The sequence below is a fragment of the Paramormyrops kingsleyae genome, chromosome 4, assembly GCF_048594095.1.
Source record: "Paramormyrops kingsleyae isolate MSU_618 chromosome 4, PKINGS_0.4, whole genome shotgun sequence".
Taxonomy (NCBI): domain Eukaryota; kingdom Metazoa; phylum Chordata; class Actinopteri; order Osteoglossiformes; family Mormyridae; genus Paramormyrops; species Paramormyrops kingsleyae.
The window spans coordinates 18,541,165-18,562,316 of NC_132800.1; the positions used below are offsets into that span (position 1 = coordinate 18,541,165).

General features: G+C 42.4%; 1 protein-coding gene and 1 long non-coding RNA gene across 3 annotated transcripts; one reads left to right on the top strand and one right to left on the bottom strand.

Annotated features, from left to right (window-relative positions):
• Positions 1-617: 617 nt before the first annotated feature.
• Positions 618-15,455, bottom strand: rgs20 (regulator of G protein signaling 20). Of its 2 annotated transcripts, none has more exons than XM_023838880.2 (5): positions 15,322-15,455; positions 4,824-4,961; positions 3,975-4,055; positions 3,367-3,601; positions 618-1,940 (listed from the first exon to the last, which is right to left on the bottom strand). In XM_023838880.2, exons 1-5 carry the CDS (start codon positions 15,330-15,332, stop codon positions 1,752-1,754), a joined length of 654 nt encoding a protein of 217 aa, XP_023694648.2. In that variant the 5' UTR covers positions 15,333-15,455; the 3' UTR covers positions 618-1,751. The 2 variants fall into 2 exon arrangements, with proteins under 2 accessions (XP_023694648.2, XP_023694649.2); XM_023838881.2 differs by having other exon boundaries at positions 4,824-4,981; positions 15,322-15,385.
• Positions 5,106-6,637, top strand: LOC140588768 (uncharacterized). The gene is made up of 2 exons (XR_011989946.1): positions 5,106-5,420; positions 6,249-6,637. It is a non-coding gene; the product is annotated as an uncharacterized lncRNA (long non-coding RNA).
• Positions 15,456-21,152: the final 5,697 nt, after the last annotated feature.

Below are 21,152 nucleotides of genomic sequence, written 5' to 3' on the forward strand. Positions count from 1 at the left end.
AAATAATCTCATTCGTTTATTTACAGGGCTATTTTCATCAAAGACGTCTTCCCGTGAAAATAGCGTACGTCTATAAAAAAAACCCGCCTCGTACATCACGTGATGTACAAGCATAATATTTCCCAATATACACATCAGGCGTACCTAATATTGCGGGTTGTTTTCCCCTTTTTATTTTAAATTAGACCCATGTTTGCGATCCACGGTTGGCGTGATGTGCCCCTTAGAGGTAATCCCTGGTCATCTGTTACCCATTCTAAGCCGAAACCTTGCAAAAGCCGAAAACCCCACCCTCGGTTCGGTGCTCGCTGAAGCAACAGGTCCGCACGGCGGGGGCGGAGGACCGACCCCGAAAGAAGCGCGCCTCGGATGTCTGCTTGGAAATTTAATTTTAACGTTAGATATTTAACTTTACGATAATTGTCAGTATTTGCATATTAGAATCATCATTTAGTTTACCATCAAACTGTCAACGCGGCTTGCAAGACAATCGGTAAGAAATAAAACTGGATAAAATTACTGTGCTTTATTATATATACTTCAAGAACAGAATTGTCTACGGTATTTCAGTTCTATGTAAAATATAAATTAAATATTATAAACACATACAGCTTCAATACAAATGATAAATTGATTTTGATTTTAAATACATTTATGTCAATAACAATGAAAATAACTCTCTTGCCCCTATATTTCCAATTGCACATGTTAAGACGAATGTAAGCACCAGAGGACCACCTCGGTTTTCTTGTGGCAAGAAAAAAACACATTCAAACGAGGCGTAGATGCAGACGGTTCGTAGCGAATAAAAAGGCACATGCCCGGTGTAGCTCTTCGTGCGAAAAAGTCCAAATAAAGTCCAAATAAAGGAAAGGCCGAATAAAGGAAAGGCCCCCCAGCAGAGTAATTCATAGCCAGGCAAAGGGTAACTAACATATATGGCCTTTCTCTTTTCATTGATACAAACACGTTAAGTGTCAACTGCGCCCAGAAACAATGCTTTGAGTTATGACGAATTTGCTCTGAATCATGAAGGCAATTATAATATATGCAATTATAATATAATATAATATTTATCATTATTATTATTAGTAGTAGTAGTAATAGTATTATGTTTAGTCCCTGAACCAAATGGACAATAAGTGGAATGGTTCATAGTCAAATGTAATATAAATGGTCATTCAAAATCCACTATCCTTTTTAAAATACAAATACATTCTGGGAGGTGTTGTCACATCTATCATGGAGTCAAGGAGAAATGCACACAAGAAAGATTTGATATCTTATAAATATGCCTTTCAGGCCATATTCCGGTATCTTCCGAGAACGGTGCCTTGTCCCGTTCAGCTCACAGACATTAAGAACCATGTCAAAATTCCCATTTCTAAACACCGTAAGAACAAAAGCACCGAAGACACAACCTACAAGTTCACTTTCCACGATTTTAACAACTCCTTCCTCACTTCGACCCATAATGAAAAATACGTAACGTGGAACAAAAACAGAGATTTAAAAAAAGAGGTTTGTTTTGTCCGGATCATCCTTCCGTGCAAATCCAGGACAGCTCATAATTGGGAGGCAACGCAGCCTGTGGTCATGGTACAGGAATATCCAGGCCTGGAATCACCCTTTCATCTTATAACTCAAGCCAACGTTTTGGCGGGAAGATTTCCCTGGATGGACAGAGAGGTCCTTTCTGTCAGTCTACTCCGAGAGAGTTAGGGACAACAGCCAGTGAAAGAAGGCGGGGCCTACGATCTGGGCCCCTTCTCCACGAGCCCCTGGAGCAGGTCAGCGTAGGCCGGGGAGGCCATGTAGCGCGGGTACGAGTCCCGTTGCATCAGGGTGTAGATCTGAAACTGGGCGTCGTCGAATGTGCAGGACGAGGGCTCCAGCATGTTCCGGTTGATCATTTCTCGGACCCGGGAGTCCAGGCTGACCTGCGTCCCGGGGAGAGGAGAAATGTACATGTCACTGTTGGGCCCCTGAGCAAAGTCACTTTAGATTAAAGCATCTGGTAAATAAATAAAGCATCTGGTACAGGGTCAGTCGGCACCCCTGGACCTTGTTCACTGGCCTAGCAGAAGTGGGGTTACTCTGCCAAGTATGAGATTCAAACTAGCAACCTTCCGATTACAGATATCTAAACCACTGAGCTGCACATCATTTTCCAAATTACAGAAGAGACATTGGCTTGAACCAGAGACCATGAGTGTATTGATTTATACTCCTGCGTTTACTCCACATTGTAAGTATAGTGGTACCTCGAAACTCGAACTTAATCGGTTCAGAACTCCAGAACGAATCCTAAAAAGTTTGAGTTCTGATTGAATTTTCCCCATAAGAAATAATGGGAAACCAATTAATTGGTTCCCGGCCCCCAAAAATTATACTTAAATATGTTTTTTTTAGCATTTAAACACAAAATGAACCGGATAAATCAAGAAGAGCATATACTGTACTAAACACATCTAAGCACATTTACCGAAACAGTAATTTGTAAAGTAAGAAAATAAATGTATCCAAACAATGTGTAAAGTTAAAAAAAAAAACAATGTGTCCTGCCCCGATTGTCCGCTCCTTCCGTGTGCCACGCCCCCTCGTTAACCCCGTGTGGAATCCCCGTGTGATCAGCTGTTTCTGGTTGTTGTCATTAGTCCTCTGTATTTCGGTTTCAGTTTGTTTCCCCAGCCCGGTCATCGTATTGTCCGTCTGTGTTTTGTCTGCCTTACCACACCGCGCGCGGGAACTGTGATTGGTCCACTTGGTGGCATTCATTTTTATATGGGAGTGAAGATGGTGTAGATCCCGGATGTACGCACAGACGGTCCCCAGGTTACAAAGGGGTTACGTTCAGATAAACCTCCAATAATGTGAAAATATCATAAGGTAAAAATGCATTATAATACAGTACACCTAACCTAACAAACATCATAGCCTAACTTAGCCTACCTCAAACATACTTACATTAGTCTACAGTTAGGCTTTTTGTTGATGCTTTTGCCCATTTTGTAATAAAGTGTTGAATATCTCGTGTATCTTTTAGAATAATGTACTGAAAGTGAGATACATTTACTCATCGTAAAGTTCAAATATCCTAACGTGGATCATCGTAACCCAGGGAGCATCCGTACGTTTCTGACTGAAACTGAAGTGCTATTTATATCCAGCTTTAAATATCCCACCCTAGGCGTCATAGCAACAGGTCTGATGGTAACTGAGCCAGTTTCACTTACCTCCATTAAGTTTATTCTTTACAAGACTTAAAGTAAAAAGTAGTATAGACAATTTTTTTCCAAATTTGTCTACAGGAAGTTTGGAGCAGCACAAATATAACCAGGACTTGATAAAAGGCACCCCACTGACCTCTTTGGGTGAGAGAATAGAGATGTAGTCTTCGTATATGGTCCGGACCTTCTCCTTGATGGTGCCCTCCCTTGTCTCCTTCTTGAGGTCCTCACAGGCCAGCCAGAAGAGCATGTTCTCCTCACTGAACTCCGTCCTGAGGAAGCTGCGGAAGGCCTCCCTCCCAGCGGGGCAGCTCATCATCCTGTCAAAGGACTGCCCCCAGGAGCATGCCTCCTCCACGGTGAGCTCCGTGCTGGGGGGGTAGGCGGGGGACAGACACCAGGACACCTTGGACACGGTGCACACAGTCTGGCCAACGTGGGATATCATATTAGGGGCAACAGTGAGATATCACCCGTGGGATTCAAACCCACAACCATCCGGATATGGGCACAGATCCTTAACCTACTGAGTGGACACACCGTGAAGCATAATCTGAGAGAAAAACTTTGTAAGTGGGATCTCTATGAGGTATTTTCACAATTTTAAGTCCCCGACTTGACAGTGGTTTGAAAACTCATTCAAGCTTTTCACAAATGAAACTTGTGAAAAAGTTTCTCTGCTGCAGAAAGCTCTAGCAGAGCTGTGCTACTGGGGTCGGACACAGGGGGCGCTGTCGGACTGACCTATCCTCGCAGTTTGCTGCCTCCTCTATCTTGATGTTGCTGGGCTCTCCCTCTCCTCCATCTCCGTTCTGCACAGTGAGACTGCAAGGCAACAGACGTTTGATTGGAGGGAGAATTCTGTGTGTTCTGTATGCCATTTCCCCCGCAACAGCCCCTCATGGAAACACTCCCACAGTGCATGTATTACACCCAAAATACAACCCACAGCCAACAGGGGGCACCAGAGCACTCATGGTCACAGACACGTAGGCTGATGCTTGCTGGTTCAAGTCCCCCATATGGTACGTCACTGACCTACGCATTAAAGGATTTGAACCGCCTTTTCACCAGCCTTGTTAATGTAGCATTGCCATGGTAACAGATGTGTACATTTATTCATGGTCCATAGCTCCATGTCTTACCCCCTATTTAGCGCGGTGTTTGATCATGCAAACATCCCTCCCCATGTGCAGTGATATTTAGGCTGGGAGCGCCGGTGCTTTTCCACCAGAACATGCAAACACCTATTCTTGCAAGGGCGAGGCTTCAAGTGAAGAAGTGAAGCCCCCCCCCCAACCTGGGTAATTAATCCAGCCAGCTTTGCAGCAGCTGGGGAGTCCACTTGAGTGTAATGAGATTACGACTCCGGGTGGGATTTCATTCTGAGCCCCCGCCTTGCCACAATGAAGTGTTAACAGGCTTTAATGAGGATGCATCCATCTGCTGCTGCACCCACCCACCCAGAGGGAGAGAATCACGCAGCTCATTCCTCCAGCCTGTAGCTGTGCAGCCCTCATGGCGCATTCTGCCCGGCCCACCTCCCCGGCGACGGCCCGGGGGGCGGAGCAAGAGGCCTCCATGCACTCTCACCAGGAGCAGCTGCAGCAGCAGCACCAGCAGAAGCAGCAGGCGTTGGGGGCGCGCTCCCTGGCGGCGGGTCGCGACCATGCCGCCTCCTCGGCCTCTGGCTGCCGATTCTCCGTCTCCTTCCGCTCCGATCCCATCGGCCTGCAGGGGGCGACAGAGCACTGGGAAGGATGAGATACAGAATGGCAGAAAACCCAACTGAAACATACTGCTCAGTCTATCTATCTATCTATCTATCTATCTATCTTTCTTTGTCTCATTTTTAATTACTCAAAGTAACCTACAGAGGGAGCCACGTCAAATAGCCGCGGCCGTGTGAATGGCGTGCGAATGGCGTACGGCTGCCCTATGGACGGCGTAGTCCCCCCTCCCTCTCAAGCCAGATAGGCGTGTCAAGATTTCACAGTAAACACGCCTATTTATTCATTTACCTGGTGCCACCACTAGATGGAGCTTCGTTCTCAAGAACATGTTAACACAAGCCAGCAATCTAGCTGCGCTGAGTTGCAATCACGTGATTTTAACCACCCACCCCCGCCGAACTGACGCTATCAAACTGCACTACAGAAATGAAGATCGCGGCTTAATGGACTATTCGCGGTAAGTGGTGTTTTATTTTATAAAATTTGTTTGGGGTAGTTCACAGGTTACTTCCCAGTTTAGTTTTTTATTGGCCGTTTCGAAAATCACTGGCAGCAACAGCAGCGGTCAGATGTGACTTTAGATAACTTAATGATCTGTTTACCAAGTCTGGAGTTAACATTACAGCTTACTGTCAGTGTCACAAACTAACAATACAATGTCACTCCTCTTTTCCTCAAAAAGACGCTAAAGCTTCGAAAATACTATTAATGTCCCTATTACAAAAACTGCACTACTCGAGAAACATACAGTAAATGTGTTTGTGCTCTCTGAAAATGCATTTATTTATTCTTTGGGTAAGAGTTAATCTGCAGGTTATTTCTGTGACTGTAATATAATGTGATGTAGTTCATGAGGGACAGAAGATAAGGATAGCTGTACAGGAGCTAGCGAGCTAAACGCTCATAACCAGGTTTATATTTTTCCCATTTTTTGCATGGTAGTTTTGCAACGCATACTGTACAGTACAGTGTATATACTGCTCATATACAGTATGAATGTTATATCGCTTAACTTATTTGTATAAAAAGCGCATTAAGTAAATTCTCAGTTATTTTAATGCAGACGATAATACAAACAGTCAGTGGCTACTGTTAACAAAGTTCAATGGTTAACATTAGCGCAGGCAGTTTATTTACATTCCAGATTTCCCAAAACAGTATTTTACACACTCTGTGTTACATAGGTTTATTAGTATATTTTCTTTTTTTATCTTAACTAGATATTCTGTAAAGCGTATTTACAGTATCTTTTTCTTCACTAAATTCTCCTGTTCTCTTTAAGCAGAGCTCCGCTATGGAGGCTTGGGTCAGACGGGTGACGGCTGGCCTTTTGGAGCTACTGGAGGAGCCTGAACAAGCTGTTGAGGGAGCTGGAATGACGTCACAGTGCAACAGATCTAGAATGATGTTTGGTCAGATCTATATTCTGAACATAGAATTGCAAAACGTCTGACAGTTTGACGGAAACAAAGACTTAAACTGTTGCATCTTTGATAGTTTTTTTTTAAATAATATTTTAGTATAAAAGAACCAGATAGAGACTAATCAGCAGATGGTGTTATCCGGGTATTTTAATGACCTTTAAGCAAAATGCAACATGTACTGTATTGTATGTTTTAGACAAATTACTGTTTTAACTCTGACTATTTTTGGAAGAATAAATTTTTAAGTCATGTTTGCGTGTTTTAATTGTTGGGGATTTTGTTGGGGTATTGAAAAAAAAAAACATTTACTTGAACCAACTACTTCAATGGGCAGAAAATGGGAGACATTCTTAAATTCAGTCTGTCTGAATCGTTATAAACGCCAAATTTGGGAACCATGTTTAACACTAGCATCCCTGAAAAAATCAAGCTCTCCTCACAAGGAACCCCCCCCCTCCCCCCTCACTCCCCACACAAGCTGCTCGCAGCCTCCTCAGCGCCGATCAACACTTATTGTTTTGCAAATGAAGCGAGTTTCACGGTTTCAACCTCGAGTGAGCACAGAGACGTTTTTCTAAGAGTGTGGTCTGAGGAATCATGAAATACAGGTTGTAATATATCGTACAATAATTTGAAATACAGTTCAATCCCCATTTCTCGTGATTCGGCAATTGCGATTTCAGTTTTCCCACCGTCAGCCAAATATATTACGGCGCAAACAGTGTAGACAGTGTTTATTTTGCTGACCATTACAAAACTGCCATGTCCACAAAACTCTTTTTATAAAGAGTGTCTCCAGCGAGGAGAGCGTCGCCCAGATATATATGCGGCCAGTGTGTTTTTGGCGCTATGCCCATTTGAAGCCTACCAGAGTTGGGCAAAGCAGGTAAACTGGGGTGGGACAAACGGCAAAGCCAAATTGCCCAACAATTTAAAAGACAAGGTGCAGGAGACTGTCATGCGGAGATTTCCGGATCTCACAGCGGACCACTGGTTCCGGATCAGAAATAAGATCAACGAACGACTGAGAAGTCCACGTAAAGTTGACCCTGAACAGTCACGGGCTGGCTATACTAGGACTTGATGTTTGTTTTCATTTTCATTGTTTTCATTTCATTTCAGTGTAGCTATATTTTTTGAATAAAACTTCATTTTTCATACAGCGTTGGCTTAATTTGTGATTGAGACAAATGGGTTTAATTGAAATAATTTATATTGGTAGGAGTAAATCAGGCTCTAGCAACCTTGGACAAATAAACCATGTTTAACACTAGCATCCCAGAAAAAATCAAGCTCCCTCACAAGGAGCCCCCGCCTCTCACTCCCCACACAAGCTGCTCGCAGCCTCGTCAGCGCCGATCAACACTTATTGTTTTGTAAATGAAGCAAGTTTCACGGTTTCAACCTCGAGTCAGCACAGAGACGTTTTTCTAACAGTGTGGTCTAAGGAATATCTTAATTTGAAATACAATTTAACCCCATCTCTCGTGATTCGGCAATTGCGATTTCAGTTTCCCATCAGCCAAATATATTACGCCGCAAAAAACTTACTTTCGCATGTGTGTTCATGTGTCTCCATATCACATTCATTCGATTATAATTCTAATTATAAATATTGTGTGGGGAGTGAGGGGTGGTCCACCAAAGGTTCCGAAAAATTTCGTAGACCTCAGGAATGCCAGTGTTAACACTAGAATCCCTGAAAGCTCCGAAAATTTTTGGAGCCTCTGGTGGAGCCCCCCCCCAACTCCCCACACAAGCTGGCCGCATTAGCGCCAATATATATTAGGGCGCAAACAAAAAAGACTTACGCATGTGTGTTCATATGTCTCCATATCACATTCATTCGGTTATATTTCTAGTTATACAGTAAATATAGATACAATTTATGTCTGCAACAATCTGCGTCACCTTATTCAGTTGTAAAGACAAGACGGCGGTCCAAATATATTACGGCGCAAACAAAAAAGACTTTTGTGTGCGTGTGTTTGTTTCCGTATGTCATTCATTCGTTTATATAATGATAATAAATATCAATACAGTTTATGTCTGTGGGGAGTGAGGGGGGGGGGGCTCTTTGTGCGGAGAGCTTGATTTTTTCAGGGATGGTAGTGTTAATGGTGCATGCAATCTGGAACAAATGTCTGCCCATACAGATCAGTATTTCTTTAGTCATTTAACCATGCATAATGCTCCCCCATCAAAAAATCTGATGGGGCATTAATCACTTATCACAACTGTGAATAGATGTGGCAGAAGAGACAGATTAATTACCTTTGTAATGCCAATTTTTGACTATAAGTAAAAAAAAAACATCAGCGAAAACATCATCAAAAATATAACGAAAACAAACCCAAGCAGAAGTTACATTTTGAGCATAACTTTGCAGCAAAATAGTATTTATCAGTATACTAAATGGAACTAGGTAAAATACACCGTATTGTAAAATACTGTACATAGCCCGCATTTGTATTCCGTACCTACAATGATCGGTATACTGTAGATAAATTACAGACGTTACCGTGTCTTTAAGGATCATTAAGCATGTCTTGAAAAATACTTCACTAACTACTGTAGTTTCATTAATTCATTATTTAATAATAAATAGCATAATCATCATGGGTTGTGTATTGAGTGATTTAACAAATCTGTTTTATTAATCAGTTTGTTGTTGTTTTTTTACCACGTCATCTATCTATGAAACTATGTTTGCAATAAAAGAACTGCCTGTACTGTACTGTATATTAAAGATACGGTGCAGTTAACTGTGCCAGTCAATGCTCCACCTGGCGGGATTATACAGCATTGCAACCATCTTTTTAGAAAGCGCATGGGGCGTTTATGGGGCGGGGCTTCGTTTACTGCGTCATCGCGGGGGATCACATTCCGTGCACGGATCGTGCATTGACCTTGCATGGTTCTGCCATGGACCCGTCACGCTCCAGGCGGCTATTTGACGTGGCTCCCTCTGTAGTGTGTGGTTCTGCAGGTTAGGACTTGGAAGGTCAGCAGGTTGCTGGTTCAAATCCTGTGGTTGGCAGAGTGATGTCACCGTTGGGCCCCCTAAGCAAGGCCCTTAACCCTCGATTGCTTCCAGGACTGTCTGACTCTACTTTTTTCTCAGTTGCATACTTTGATTTGAATGAAGGTTATCTGTTAAATCTACGTGATCCCTAGAATGGATGGTCACTTGATATAAAAGACGTCACGATTCATTGATGAACAAACATGAGAGCAGTATCTCTTGTGTCATTCATTACCTGTTCCTTCAGTAATTCCTTCAATAGTTCACAAAGGTTTACAGAATTAACACATATAGTAACAAATATAGTAAGTGCTTGAGATAAAACATGCATCATAATTCATTAATGATGAATTAACATGAGATCAGCATGTAACTAAGACGTAGTTTGTGGGTAATTAATAGATAAGTAATAGTTTAATAGTGTATTATTTGTGCCTCGTCAAGTAAAGTGTTGCCATTATATCTGCATCTAAAACATGATGCTATCAGTGGTAAGAATATATTATAGAAAATTGTCATTTATCGGGGTAAACGTAAGAGATTATTCCAAGTAGTATGTGCACAACAATGTCTTCATTTTTTAAATTAAATCCTTCATTTGCTAGTTGCACAAGTATCAGTACAGGTATGCTTCTCTGTGCTCTACATGAGACACATATACAGTTGAGAGCAGGCTTGGGGGTAACTGTGGGGGGGTGGTTAAGGGCCTCACTCAAGGGCCCACAAACATGGGCAGCTGGTGGTTAAGGGCCTCACTCAAGGGCCCACAAACATGGGCAGCTGGTGGTTAAGGGCCTCACTCAAGGGCCCACAAACATGGGCAGCTGGTGGTTAAGGGCCTCACTCAAGGGCCCACAAACATGTGACTATTCTGCCACGGCTTGAACTGGTGATCTTCTAATCAAAGGTACAGGGACTTAAGCTTGCTGAGCAACTCAGTTCCCCGAATACAGGAATATTTATGTATTTAATGGCGAGACGAGAAGTCAGACATGTGACTAGACACGTAGTCTGAAAACATTTCAGCTCCAGGTTCTGCACTCCATGAAATAATTAACCTCAGGTGATTGGTCGTCATATGTCTTGGGAATTGAACACCACTACAGCAGGTCAGAGGCCCAATCAAAAACGTCCCCTGAGAAACACAAATATCATAATATCGTAGCCAATGAATAAACGTGAGCCAGTCCGACTGGTACAGTACTAGTATCTTGGACGGAGATTGATTGTTACTGTTTGCGTGTGCCCAGACTACACTAAAGGTGCGTACGATCTTGGAAGCCCCCATAAAGCGGTCTGAAGTGAACGCAGGGCCCAAGTCAGGTGAGCAGCGTCCCATTGGACTGTCTGAAGACCCAGAAACCGTAGAGGAGACACATGCAGTTTCTGCAGAAGCACCGCTAAAAGCAGCCCCACCCCCAAGATACGATAAGATGTGCAGATACGTCACGCAGTCTAGGTCTTTAACATGTCACTTCACACACTCATCTTCGGAAACTCTTCCAATAGAGAGGCAAAAGCCATAATGATGCGATTGGAAGAAGCACAGGATTCGAGGTGGGGGACACTCTGGAGGGATTGCCAGTGCATGGCAGGACACACATTCACACGCTATCCTGGACAACATCACAGACATCAGGAGAATAAGCCGCCCCATGCAGGAGGCAGAATGTTTAACCCCCTCCCTTGTGGAGGCGTGAGGCGACATTGTCACCGTGTCACCTGACATGTGGCTTTGAATTTCATACCGTACTGCTTGTGCCTTGCTTGTACGTCTCTTTGGACAAAAGCGTCTGCCGAATAAATACATGTAAATGCAATGCAAATGTAATTATATAACACAATGTGCAATGTAGCACATTATATGGCAATAATTAGAAAGACAGATGTTCTTACATATTTAAAATATTAAAAACACATTTAAAAATATTCCAAAACATACATACAGCATATTCCCTAAAATACCATTACATGTAGAGACGGCACCAATGCGAACGGAGCTCTCCGACCACAATAAAATGTATATAGACTTCAGACTTCTTTCTAAAGTTTGCTTAATGACTACTTAAAAGTTTTATCTGTGCTCCATTGTATATGTTGTACTGGAGACATATGTAGACTTTTTGAGAAGATATTGTGAAATACAGTGATATTTTTACGACTGATTTCTTTATTGTATTTAATTTGGCAACAGTGCACAATTTGCGCTTTAAGAAATACTGCATATTTCTGTTTATTTCTGTGAAAGTTGTACCTGAATAAAAGAAAGAAGCAGATTTCTGTCAATCACGTTGGGCGGGGATTTCTCCCTGTAGCGTAGCTGCATAGCCTTCGTTTGAGCAGCATGACCGTTACGTTCTCCTATTAGCATACTCGCACAATACTGCTACAACACAAAATGCAGATAGTTTGCCATGTATTTCAAATGTACTGATACAAATACCTCATTTAAAGCTTAGTAGTTCATAAATATACCACAGTAGGCAGATACTCAAAATTTTAATGTTGAGATAGAAATGGAAAAAAACAATATCAACCTATCTCTCCTTACATGCCATGTATTCTGATTTTTTTTCTCCGCTAAAATCTACTAGATTTATATATTGTGTAAATGAAGAACTTTACGCTATACATCATCAGCTACACATCTCCCAGCCGTATTATTGGGTTCTGTTCCTGTGATTGGAAGGTTGCTGGTTCAAATCCCAGGGTCAGCAGAGGGATTTCACTATTGGGCCCTTGAGCACGGCCCCTAACCTGAATTGCTCCAGGGACCGTCTGACCTGCTTTCTGAAAAATTTGTCACTTTTTGTAAAAGCATCTGCCAAGTAATAGTAAAAACAAACAAAAATGAATAACAGTAATGGCGATGATAATAATAATGATGCACAACAGAATCTAAGAACGACTCAAACCTGCGAAAAACAATCGGGACTCCCCTTGACTGAAAGGTTTTGTGGATCTACTTTACTGCCACAGTTGATTAAATATGATATGCTTTAGTTTAAGATTTATACTTCTGGGAAAAGAAAAAAACATTTAAGTGATTTCTACCCAATTGATGCTGTATATCCTGTTTCGCATTAACCATATGCTAATTCCCAAGGCGACAGTCCTGGGGAATGGATACAACAAAACAAAGAGAATAGCGGTCACGTAGCTACCCGGAGAGATTAATTAGCCACGTGTTCGAGCAGCTGGGAGCTCATCAGATAAACAAGGAGCAGGGGAACAGTTTGAGATCCAAGCGCCACATTCACGCCCAGTTTGCATCAGCAATACGGATGTTAGCTTGTCTCCTAAAACGCGCCATATACGCCCTGAAAACATCTTTACAAACCGCCTCATAACTATGCGGTTTGGTCTTGTTCACTAACTTCTAATAATAAGCAAATTTCGAAATTAACAACAATAATTGGCAGATATATCTATCCGCAACATTTTCAGAAGTGGTTACTGTGAGTTACTGTTCGCAGCAGAAGACATCTACACCACGGTTCCAGTCTGTATAAATGACCCCTTTCCATGTGACTCGAAATTGTATTTTAGTGTAAATGCCCCCGTTAACTGCAAAGGTGCGGGTATCCCTACTCCTCATGTAATGTTGATAAACACCAACAGCGCCCCCTACCTATTACATTCATATAATGCATATCACACATCTGAAGGTCCATCCATCCTCCATAACCGTTTATGACTGTACCGGGTCACGTGAGCCTGGAGTCTGTCCCAGGCAGGACAGGGCACAAGGTAGACATAAACACTGTGGACAGGATTCCAGTCCATCAAAGGGCACACACATGCAGAACCACACAGTAAGGACGATTTATAGATGCATGTCTGTTTTATGTATCACTAGATATAGTTGGATGAAGACCAACATCTAACCAAGCAGACCCCAAATAGACAAGAGTAGACGGGCATGAAAACCATTTTGCCGTGATGAACTTTAAACTTCATAAACTCAAATTTCAGCAGGTGAACGAGCAGCCCTACATGTTTTGTATCAAGACTAAAACGCGTTGTTGAATACATGTAGTATAGACTGCGTATCCTAACAAAAAATTCTGTGTTTTGATTATGGGTATTTACGTAACAAACTCTCCCTGTTTTGAAATTGTTACAAAAATGGCATATAATAGTTTATTAAATTGTCCCCATGATTATGTCCTGGATAAGCGGTTGGAAGATGGGTGGATAGATCATTAGGGCTGTGGGTTAATGATGCAGGAACATTTTCAATATAGGTAGGCTGAACCTTTAAAAATACTCTGTAAAACGCTGCCCCGCGGGACATCCCCAAGACAGCGCCAAAGGACACCCCCAATGGACAGAGGGACAGACGCGTCATCATCTGGACTAGATTTGATTACGTGCCTGTATAGTTTCTTTATATTTGCTTTCACTCACATGCGGCCTGTCAGTTTGTACATGATTACACCGACCAGCACTGCTCAGCATTGGCCACATGATCCATCTTGAATTCATAATTTATAACTAATTACATATATCCATTATCCAGCAACTTTATAACGGCAGAACAAGTAAAGGCTCACTACTGCTAAGTACTGCTAATATAATCTAATTCAATATATCATCTGGGCGTCGACATTTTGTTAGTAAATTACACAAATTTCAACAGATAGCACTGAAAACGTCCTTAGCATGAACAAGACATACATATTTAAGATGAACTACATCGATTAGTGCTAAGCTTAATATTTTATTCCTCTCCTGGGACGCGAATACGCCACCTACCGGCCTCAGGGGTGCGCAGCAGCTCGGCTGCGTCTGTACGCGAACGGCTTAGAATGCTGATCAACATGAGGGGAGCCGCACAACCAAAAAAGAGCGCATTCTTTACTGATACGTCAAAACTAATCAAAAACAATCTATAATATTTTAAAAGAATTATAATGAACCAATAAAGCATGTTATTGGCGGACATATTCGAAAGCTACCTGTAGAACGGATAAATAATAATAAATAATTAATAACTATAATTCTGCCTTAATTCAGAATATTAGTTACACGTGTGCGTTTATCTGAGTCGTTATGAAATACGCTCATTCTACAAAACATCAATTTACTCCCTTACGACGGGGAAAGTCCGCATCTTACCTTGATAAAATTACCAGCGGAACTACTTATAAAAGTCGAACCATTAGACGTGACAACATATTTCCCCTGTTTTTTCATTAGCCTACGTGTATACGATAATACATTTAAAGGCGGTTAATATTGCAAATCGATGCCCAGAGTACTGAATTATGGACTGTAGTGAGTTTTATCAAATAAAATACATGCGGCTGCATGTTTTTTATTTTATCTTATTATTTGTTATTTTCTTTTGCACAAGCACGTGCATGCTTATTTATTCATCTTTTCTTAATGATATAATATGTGTAGTTTATAGGAAAGACAAACTGTGCCCAGCAGTGACAGCAGGCGTCCCCCACCTATCCGAAGTACAGAAGCTGCCATGCCAGTAGCAGGTTTTACTCTCAAATGCGACCGTATCCAAAAACCAGCAGCCCAGCAAAACTCAGAAGCGATGCATCTAAACCCTAAACCAGGCGTGAACATCGACAGCGGGACCAAGAGTGAAACACTCCTGCAGATTTCATTATTACCGAGAATACTAACGCAGAAGCGCATCAAACCATGTTGTGCAACAGACACTTCCGATCACCGCAAATGAATTTTCAAGATGCATGTTTTTTGTCACTCATCAGATCCTCGAAAAAGACTGTTTCGGCAGACTGTGGTTTAAATCATGCAGGACAGTCACTAGAAACAAAATCGTCATTTATATCAACTTGCACTGATTGCCACGTTGGACTATGTCTACAACTATACCTCATACAATCACAGCGTCTGCAGACCCATTCCTGGGTGCCGGTACTTACAATTTCACCATGTATGCTAGATAAGAGGTAAATCTTTGCTTTGATTACATCCGTTTGCTGTGGGCTTTCCAGACCGACTGCTTTCGGTCCAAGCGCATGCGTCCCAAGGACCTACAACGCCCCCCACGCCCCCGCCACCCGCACCGAAGCCCGCTGCATGTGTACCGACACCCGCTCAGTTTAGGGATGCCGGCGTTTTAATGTCCGAAATTTCAAAGGCGAAAATCAAACTCCCCAGTTTCAGCCACAAGATGTGATTTTCCTTCCTCTGCGCACTCTGAGCGCTTCTGTTAAATTTTACATGTGAGATTTAATTTTCTAAATTTGTTACCTAATTCCATGCACACTTATAACCTTATTTTTATAAGCCGCAAAAGCATTCAGCTTAAGATAAGTTATTCGAAGTGTTTTATTAAGACAATTTCACGATTATATTGATATTTCTGGGTTCAGGGTCATCCCAAAGCGTACAGAAGACGTTTAATGTTGAAACTGCGGGCATTTTGACTTATCAAATTGAGCTCAGTCATTCCGCATTCTCGGTTTTGACAGCCTGACTGGGTTTTCCCTTGTCAATATATATCTTCCTATCTCTCTCTGATAATGGTGTAACCACTGATTCGCAGCATCACACACAGATCATGTCGCCATTGACTGATCTGCCTTCAGTTGCAAGTAACATTTACTGTCCATTTCCTTAGCAGAGGCATGCTGAAACCGGAAATTTCAGAAAAAATAAAAGACTAATAATGACTAATATTATAACCACTGCTCAGTAAATATTATTTATTTGTAGCCACGTGCAATCGATTGTTGGTTTATTCTTACATTCAATGGGGATCAAATCTGGCTCCCTTTGTGATTCCATCCATCCATCCAGAGTCGCGTTGGGGCCTACAGCTTATTACAGGGTATAGGCCTACGGCTGGGGTACAAGCTCAGTAGGATAGCAGTCGAATTCAGTTTCTTTGAACCTACGGTTATGCGGTGTATGGGAAATAATACTGACTTTGACGCTTTATCTGAAACAGCGCCACCCACAGGACCGTGGGGCATCTTTAACGCAGGTTTATTCTCGGATAAATTCGGGAATCTGACGTCCTTTCAACTATATTTCCAATGGATATTACAACTACGGTAACTTCGACAGTAATTGTTAGATATTTTTCTGCAACTAATCACGCATCTGCCAATAAAACGCATTTTTTTGCCTAGTAATAATTTATTATTATTATATAGACTGGCTTAGTGAAATGCACGGGAAGTATATAGTAAGTAGTGTTATTATTAAAATCCCACTTATAAATAGTAAGCAATACTGATATACTATAAACAACAGCAGATAAATAACTGTTCATTCTATAGACAACGTTGCACATAATTATATCCGGTTTAATTATTTTATATATGAAGATTATTTATTCAGCTTTATCGGGTCACACAAAGAATATCGTGGGTAATGTTAAAACAGACTGAAGTAATCGCGCTTTTGACTCGTTAATTTAAACATATGTACACTAATGACCACTAGATGGCAGTAAGAATCCGCATTTTTGGCAGACGGTCCACGTACATTTGATATTATATTAAGAATTACGAATATGAATATATATATATATATATATATATATATATATATATATATATATGAGAGCGAGAGAGAGGGAGATGATTATAGTAAATTTAATGCATTTTATATGTAGATACATTTCGATAAGTTTCCCTTCCAGATAAATAACGGTCAGAACAAATCTGAGGCTAGACGCGTATGGCTAAAGTCGTTAATGGCTCTGTGGAAATTCATCATTTAGGTGAAATTAAAAATTAAAATTCCATATATGTGTATATATAGTTGCAGTATGGCGGAAGATGAGGGAGGGAATGAATGGGAATGCTATTGCTAAACATACGAATAAATTGTTCACCTTCTTTTGACTAGTCAAGTATAGATGTTTTGCATAAGTCTAGCGAATGGAAGTAGATGAAGTTTTAGAAAAGTTTTGCCTTTGGACCGATCAATACCTTAACAGTATTGCAGATTGATCGAGATTAACCGAATTGTCATTATAAAATTTTATAGGAGGACGGTTTTCTGTTCGTATTTATGAAACGCAGGAATAACAAACCACACTTGACTATATAACACTAAATTCATTCCACTTTCTGAAGGTGGAGAAAGTGGTGTATGATGAATAAGATAATTAATTAGCAATTCAAAATCTTCAATAAATACTGGCATGGAGTCTCTAACATTCATTACAGTCTGTGATATAAGTTCAAGCACACACACATCGAATTATATTTAAACCGGCTAGGAAGGGCTTGCAGTTAATCTTGTGTGTTGTCGACTATTTGCAACGTCTATGGTGTAGCGGTTAGTACTGTGGACTTTGAATCCAGCGGTCAGAGTTGTTCAAATCTCGGTGGCACTTCATACATTTAGGGTTGTGCTTTGCTTAGGTCTGCGCATGGAAGGTTACTCGTTGAAATACTATGGCTGGCAGAGTGATCACATCATTGTTGGGTACATAACACATACCTGTAACACTGAAGGCTGCTGGATAGATACTGTAACTGACGCTACTCTGCTCCCAGGTCCTGCCCTCTCTGGTGAATGTCTCATACCAGAGCAAACCCTAAATCAGGGCTGCCTATAACCCTGCTCCTAGAGATCTAGCACTCTGCATAGCTTAGCTGTGTAATGAGATAATCAGGCCCTTCAGTAGCGTGTCAGTATTAGAGCCAGCTATGTGGAAGCTAACCTGACTAATACTGAGATATTACTGAAGGGCCTGATTATCTGTATCAGGTGTGTTAAACTAGGGCTGCACCTAAGCCATACAGCAGCAGGGTCGGACTGTCCTGACCTAAATAATTCCACGTAGTTGTCTTGCACAATAGCCCTGGTGTAATGAAGGTCTACTTGCAGAAAGAGCTGAATCAGTAGAAGTTAATTTGCCTTGAGTTGAAATAAAATGTATATAAATCCTTTTGTTGTTATGTAATATCCTCCAGGATTTCCTGTCTATATCGGACCTACAGAAGCTACTGCAACAACCCCCACCATTTACATCCAATTTTATTTGCCATATCGACACAGCTGTAAATATTGATGACCTGAACTCGTTCTGGTGTGTCACATATCACTCCAAGAAAATGGTCTTAATACTGTCTGTGTACGCCAGGGGTGGCCAGTCTTAACCAGAAAGGGCCGTTGTGCATACATGTTTTTCGCTGAAACTCCCTAATTAGATTACTACTTAGTGGACTGATTGTCTGAAGAGTCCTAATAACTGGGTTTGAACAGCTGACCTAAAGGTTATCCCAAAAACCTGCATACACACTTGGCCTTATGCAGATAATTCAAATTCAAAATAACTTTATTTGTCCCCGAGGGGCAGTTAAAGGCACACAGGGCTGCTGAACAAGGACACAATGACATAAAGTGCAACAGTGTTTGAAGGATGCTGTGCAAAATTGCAGTCAATCAGGTAGATAAGAAGTGAATAAATATGTAAAGGGAGGGATTGATAGTGGGCATGGGGGGTTCAAGTGCAGAATGAATGACGGTTTTCAGTACAGGGAGGGGGGGGAGAGAAGTCTGTGAATTGAGGAGTTGAACGGCCCTGAGAACAAAGGTGGTTCTCCTCCTCTTGTCATGACCTGCTAGTCCGATCCTCCTGTGTGCCATGCCCCCCTTGTTACCTCGTGTGGAATCCCGGTGTTTTCAGCTGTGTCTAGTTGTTGTTAATTCAGTGTATTTAGTGCTTCCGTGTCTGTCTTACCTCTGTCCGGTCATTACCGTTAGATGTTTTTTGAGTTGTGTTTGTCCGCATTAAGTCCTGTGTTACCCGACTTCCTGACTACCGCACCTGATTCCCCGGCTCGCTCCTTAACAGAATGACTGGACCAAAAGTGAAGATGCCTCCCCTCAGTGAGGCGGAACGCCATGATCTGTTGGAGGAGGTGGCATATTGGCTCGAACAGCCCGAGGTAATTGAGGACCATTGATATGCTCCGTCAGGCATCCTTTGATTGCGGTTTTCTTCCTCCATTGCCGTGCGAGCCACCGGACCTCGCAGAGCCAGCTCGCAGGAAAAATAAGCGGGGAAATAGACAGGAGGACGAGCTGGGCATTTTCCTAGGGGCCGTCTCAACCTCTGCTGTCTTCCCTACGGTGTGCTGGGAGGAACCGGCCCGGCGATGTCTGCGCCCGAAGCCCGTCTGTCTGCCGCTGTTTGCCGGCGCACGATGCCTGCCTGCCTGTTGCTGCTTTGCCTGTGCCCGAAGCCTGCCTGCCTGTTGCGTCTGCTCCGCCCCCGTGGTTCCCGATCCCCTGGACCCTGTCCCCGAGGAGGTCCCAAACCATTGGACCGACACTCCTCCTCCATCTCTGGTGGGGAGGATCTTGAGTGGGACCCCTCGTGGATATCCCTGGTGACTGCCCCGTTGAGGCCCTCTGGTGGGTTGCCCCAACCATTACCCCAGTGTGGCAGATCCCAGCCTGGACCTTGACTCTCCGTGTCCAGAAGGGGGAAAGGACACTTGCGTAGGGGTCGGGTCCCGCCCACCCTGCCCCCTGGCTTTGGCTCGGCGGTCCCCCTACTCCGACTCGTCAGTCGCCAGCGGCTTTGCCTGCTGCGGCTTTTGCTCCCTTCTCACCTCCTCCGGTGTCCCTTTCACCTCCCTTCTCGTCCCCTCCTTCTGTCCCTCCATCTTCCTCCACGCCCCCTTTGTCGTCCCTTCTGACTCCTACATAGTGCTTCTGTGTCTGTCTTACCCCTGTCTGGTCATTAACGTTGGATGTTTTTTTAATTGTTTGTCCGCATTAAATCCTGTGTTACCCGACTTCCCGACTACTGTGCCAGACTCCCCGGCTCGCTCTCTAACACCTCTGTGTCCTGCAGCCGGGACAGCGGAGCCGTCGTCCTGAGGGGAGCCACTCAAACTCCGGGAACAGAGAATCCTACACGCTGCTCTCAGAGTTTGCTGCTCACTCAGGGATGAAAGTGCTCTGACCGGGAGTCCGATGATCTTAGAGCAGACTTTCACTCCGTTATGCAGGCGGGTCCTGTGCTGCAGTGATACCAGCAGCCGATGGAAAAACAAGATAAGATTGGCCACCTCAGGTTAAATGTTTTACTTTATTTGTATAGGCTTATATAACTTTGTAGTGATTTTCCCCGTGGTATTCACTAATGCGTGCAATTTTATTTCAATTTACCTTGTATCTCGGCAGGTAAATTAATAACTCTCCAGAATCTGGAGAGCTTAAACACTCTTACATGCTTGTGGTTCTTTATTTCCTGATTAATAACTATTGTTTATAGAATCGACCTTTAAAAATACCACCAGTGACTTATCCGTCATGAGTGAGATGATGTATATTAACTTGGATGACTTTTTCACTTCAGGAGAGAATTTGAATAACTCTGTTTTCATTTTCCAATCCCATAACATTTACAAGTGACACATCGTGCGTTAGAAGGTGATAGCGGCTTCGTTTTCATAAGGATCTCGGAAACTTACTCTGAAAGGTCAGCATCACGAAGGGAAAAGGCTGCCTTTTCAGTTTTAATTGGATAGTGTCAACTTCTCCAATTCCACAGCCCAAGAAAGGTTGTGGAGTCATATGTAAGAGAAAATATAGTTATAATTGTATATAAAAGATTTTCAAAGGTAATCTGCACCCAATCTTTGTAATCACTGGTCTCCTTTTGTTTTTGTTTTTTTTGTTCTTTTGTGCCACACTTCAGATGAAAGTTTCCTCTACAAAATTTACCCCTGGGATCAGATCCAATCAGTCAATCAATCAATCATACAATCAATCA

What these genes read in the sequence shown, in the direction of transcription:
- rgs20 (XM_023838880.2), bottom strand. An exon ending in TGCTGCTGCAGCTGCTCCTG is followed by an intron (nt 4,056 to 4,823) that starts GTGAGAGTGCAT and finishes GTTGCCTTGCAG; the next exon opens with TCTCACTGTGCAGAACGGAG. An exon ending in CTATTCTCTCACCCAAAGAG is followed by an intron (nt 1,941 to 3,366) that starts GTCAGTGGGGTG and finishes CCCGGGACGCAG; the next exon opens with GTCAGCCTGGACTCCCGGGT.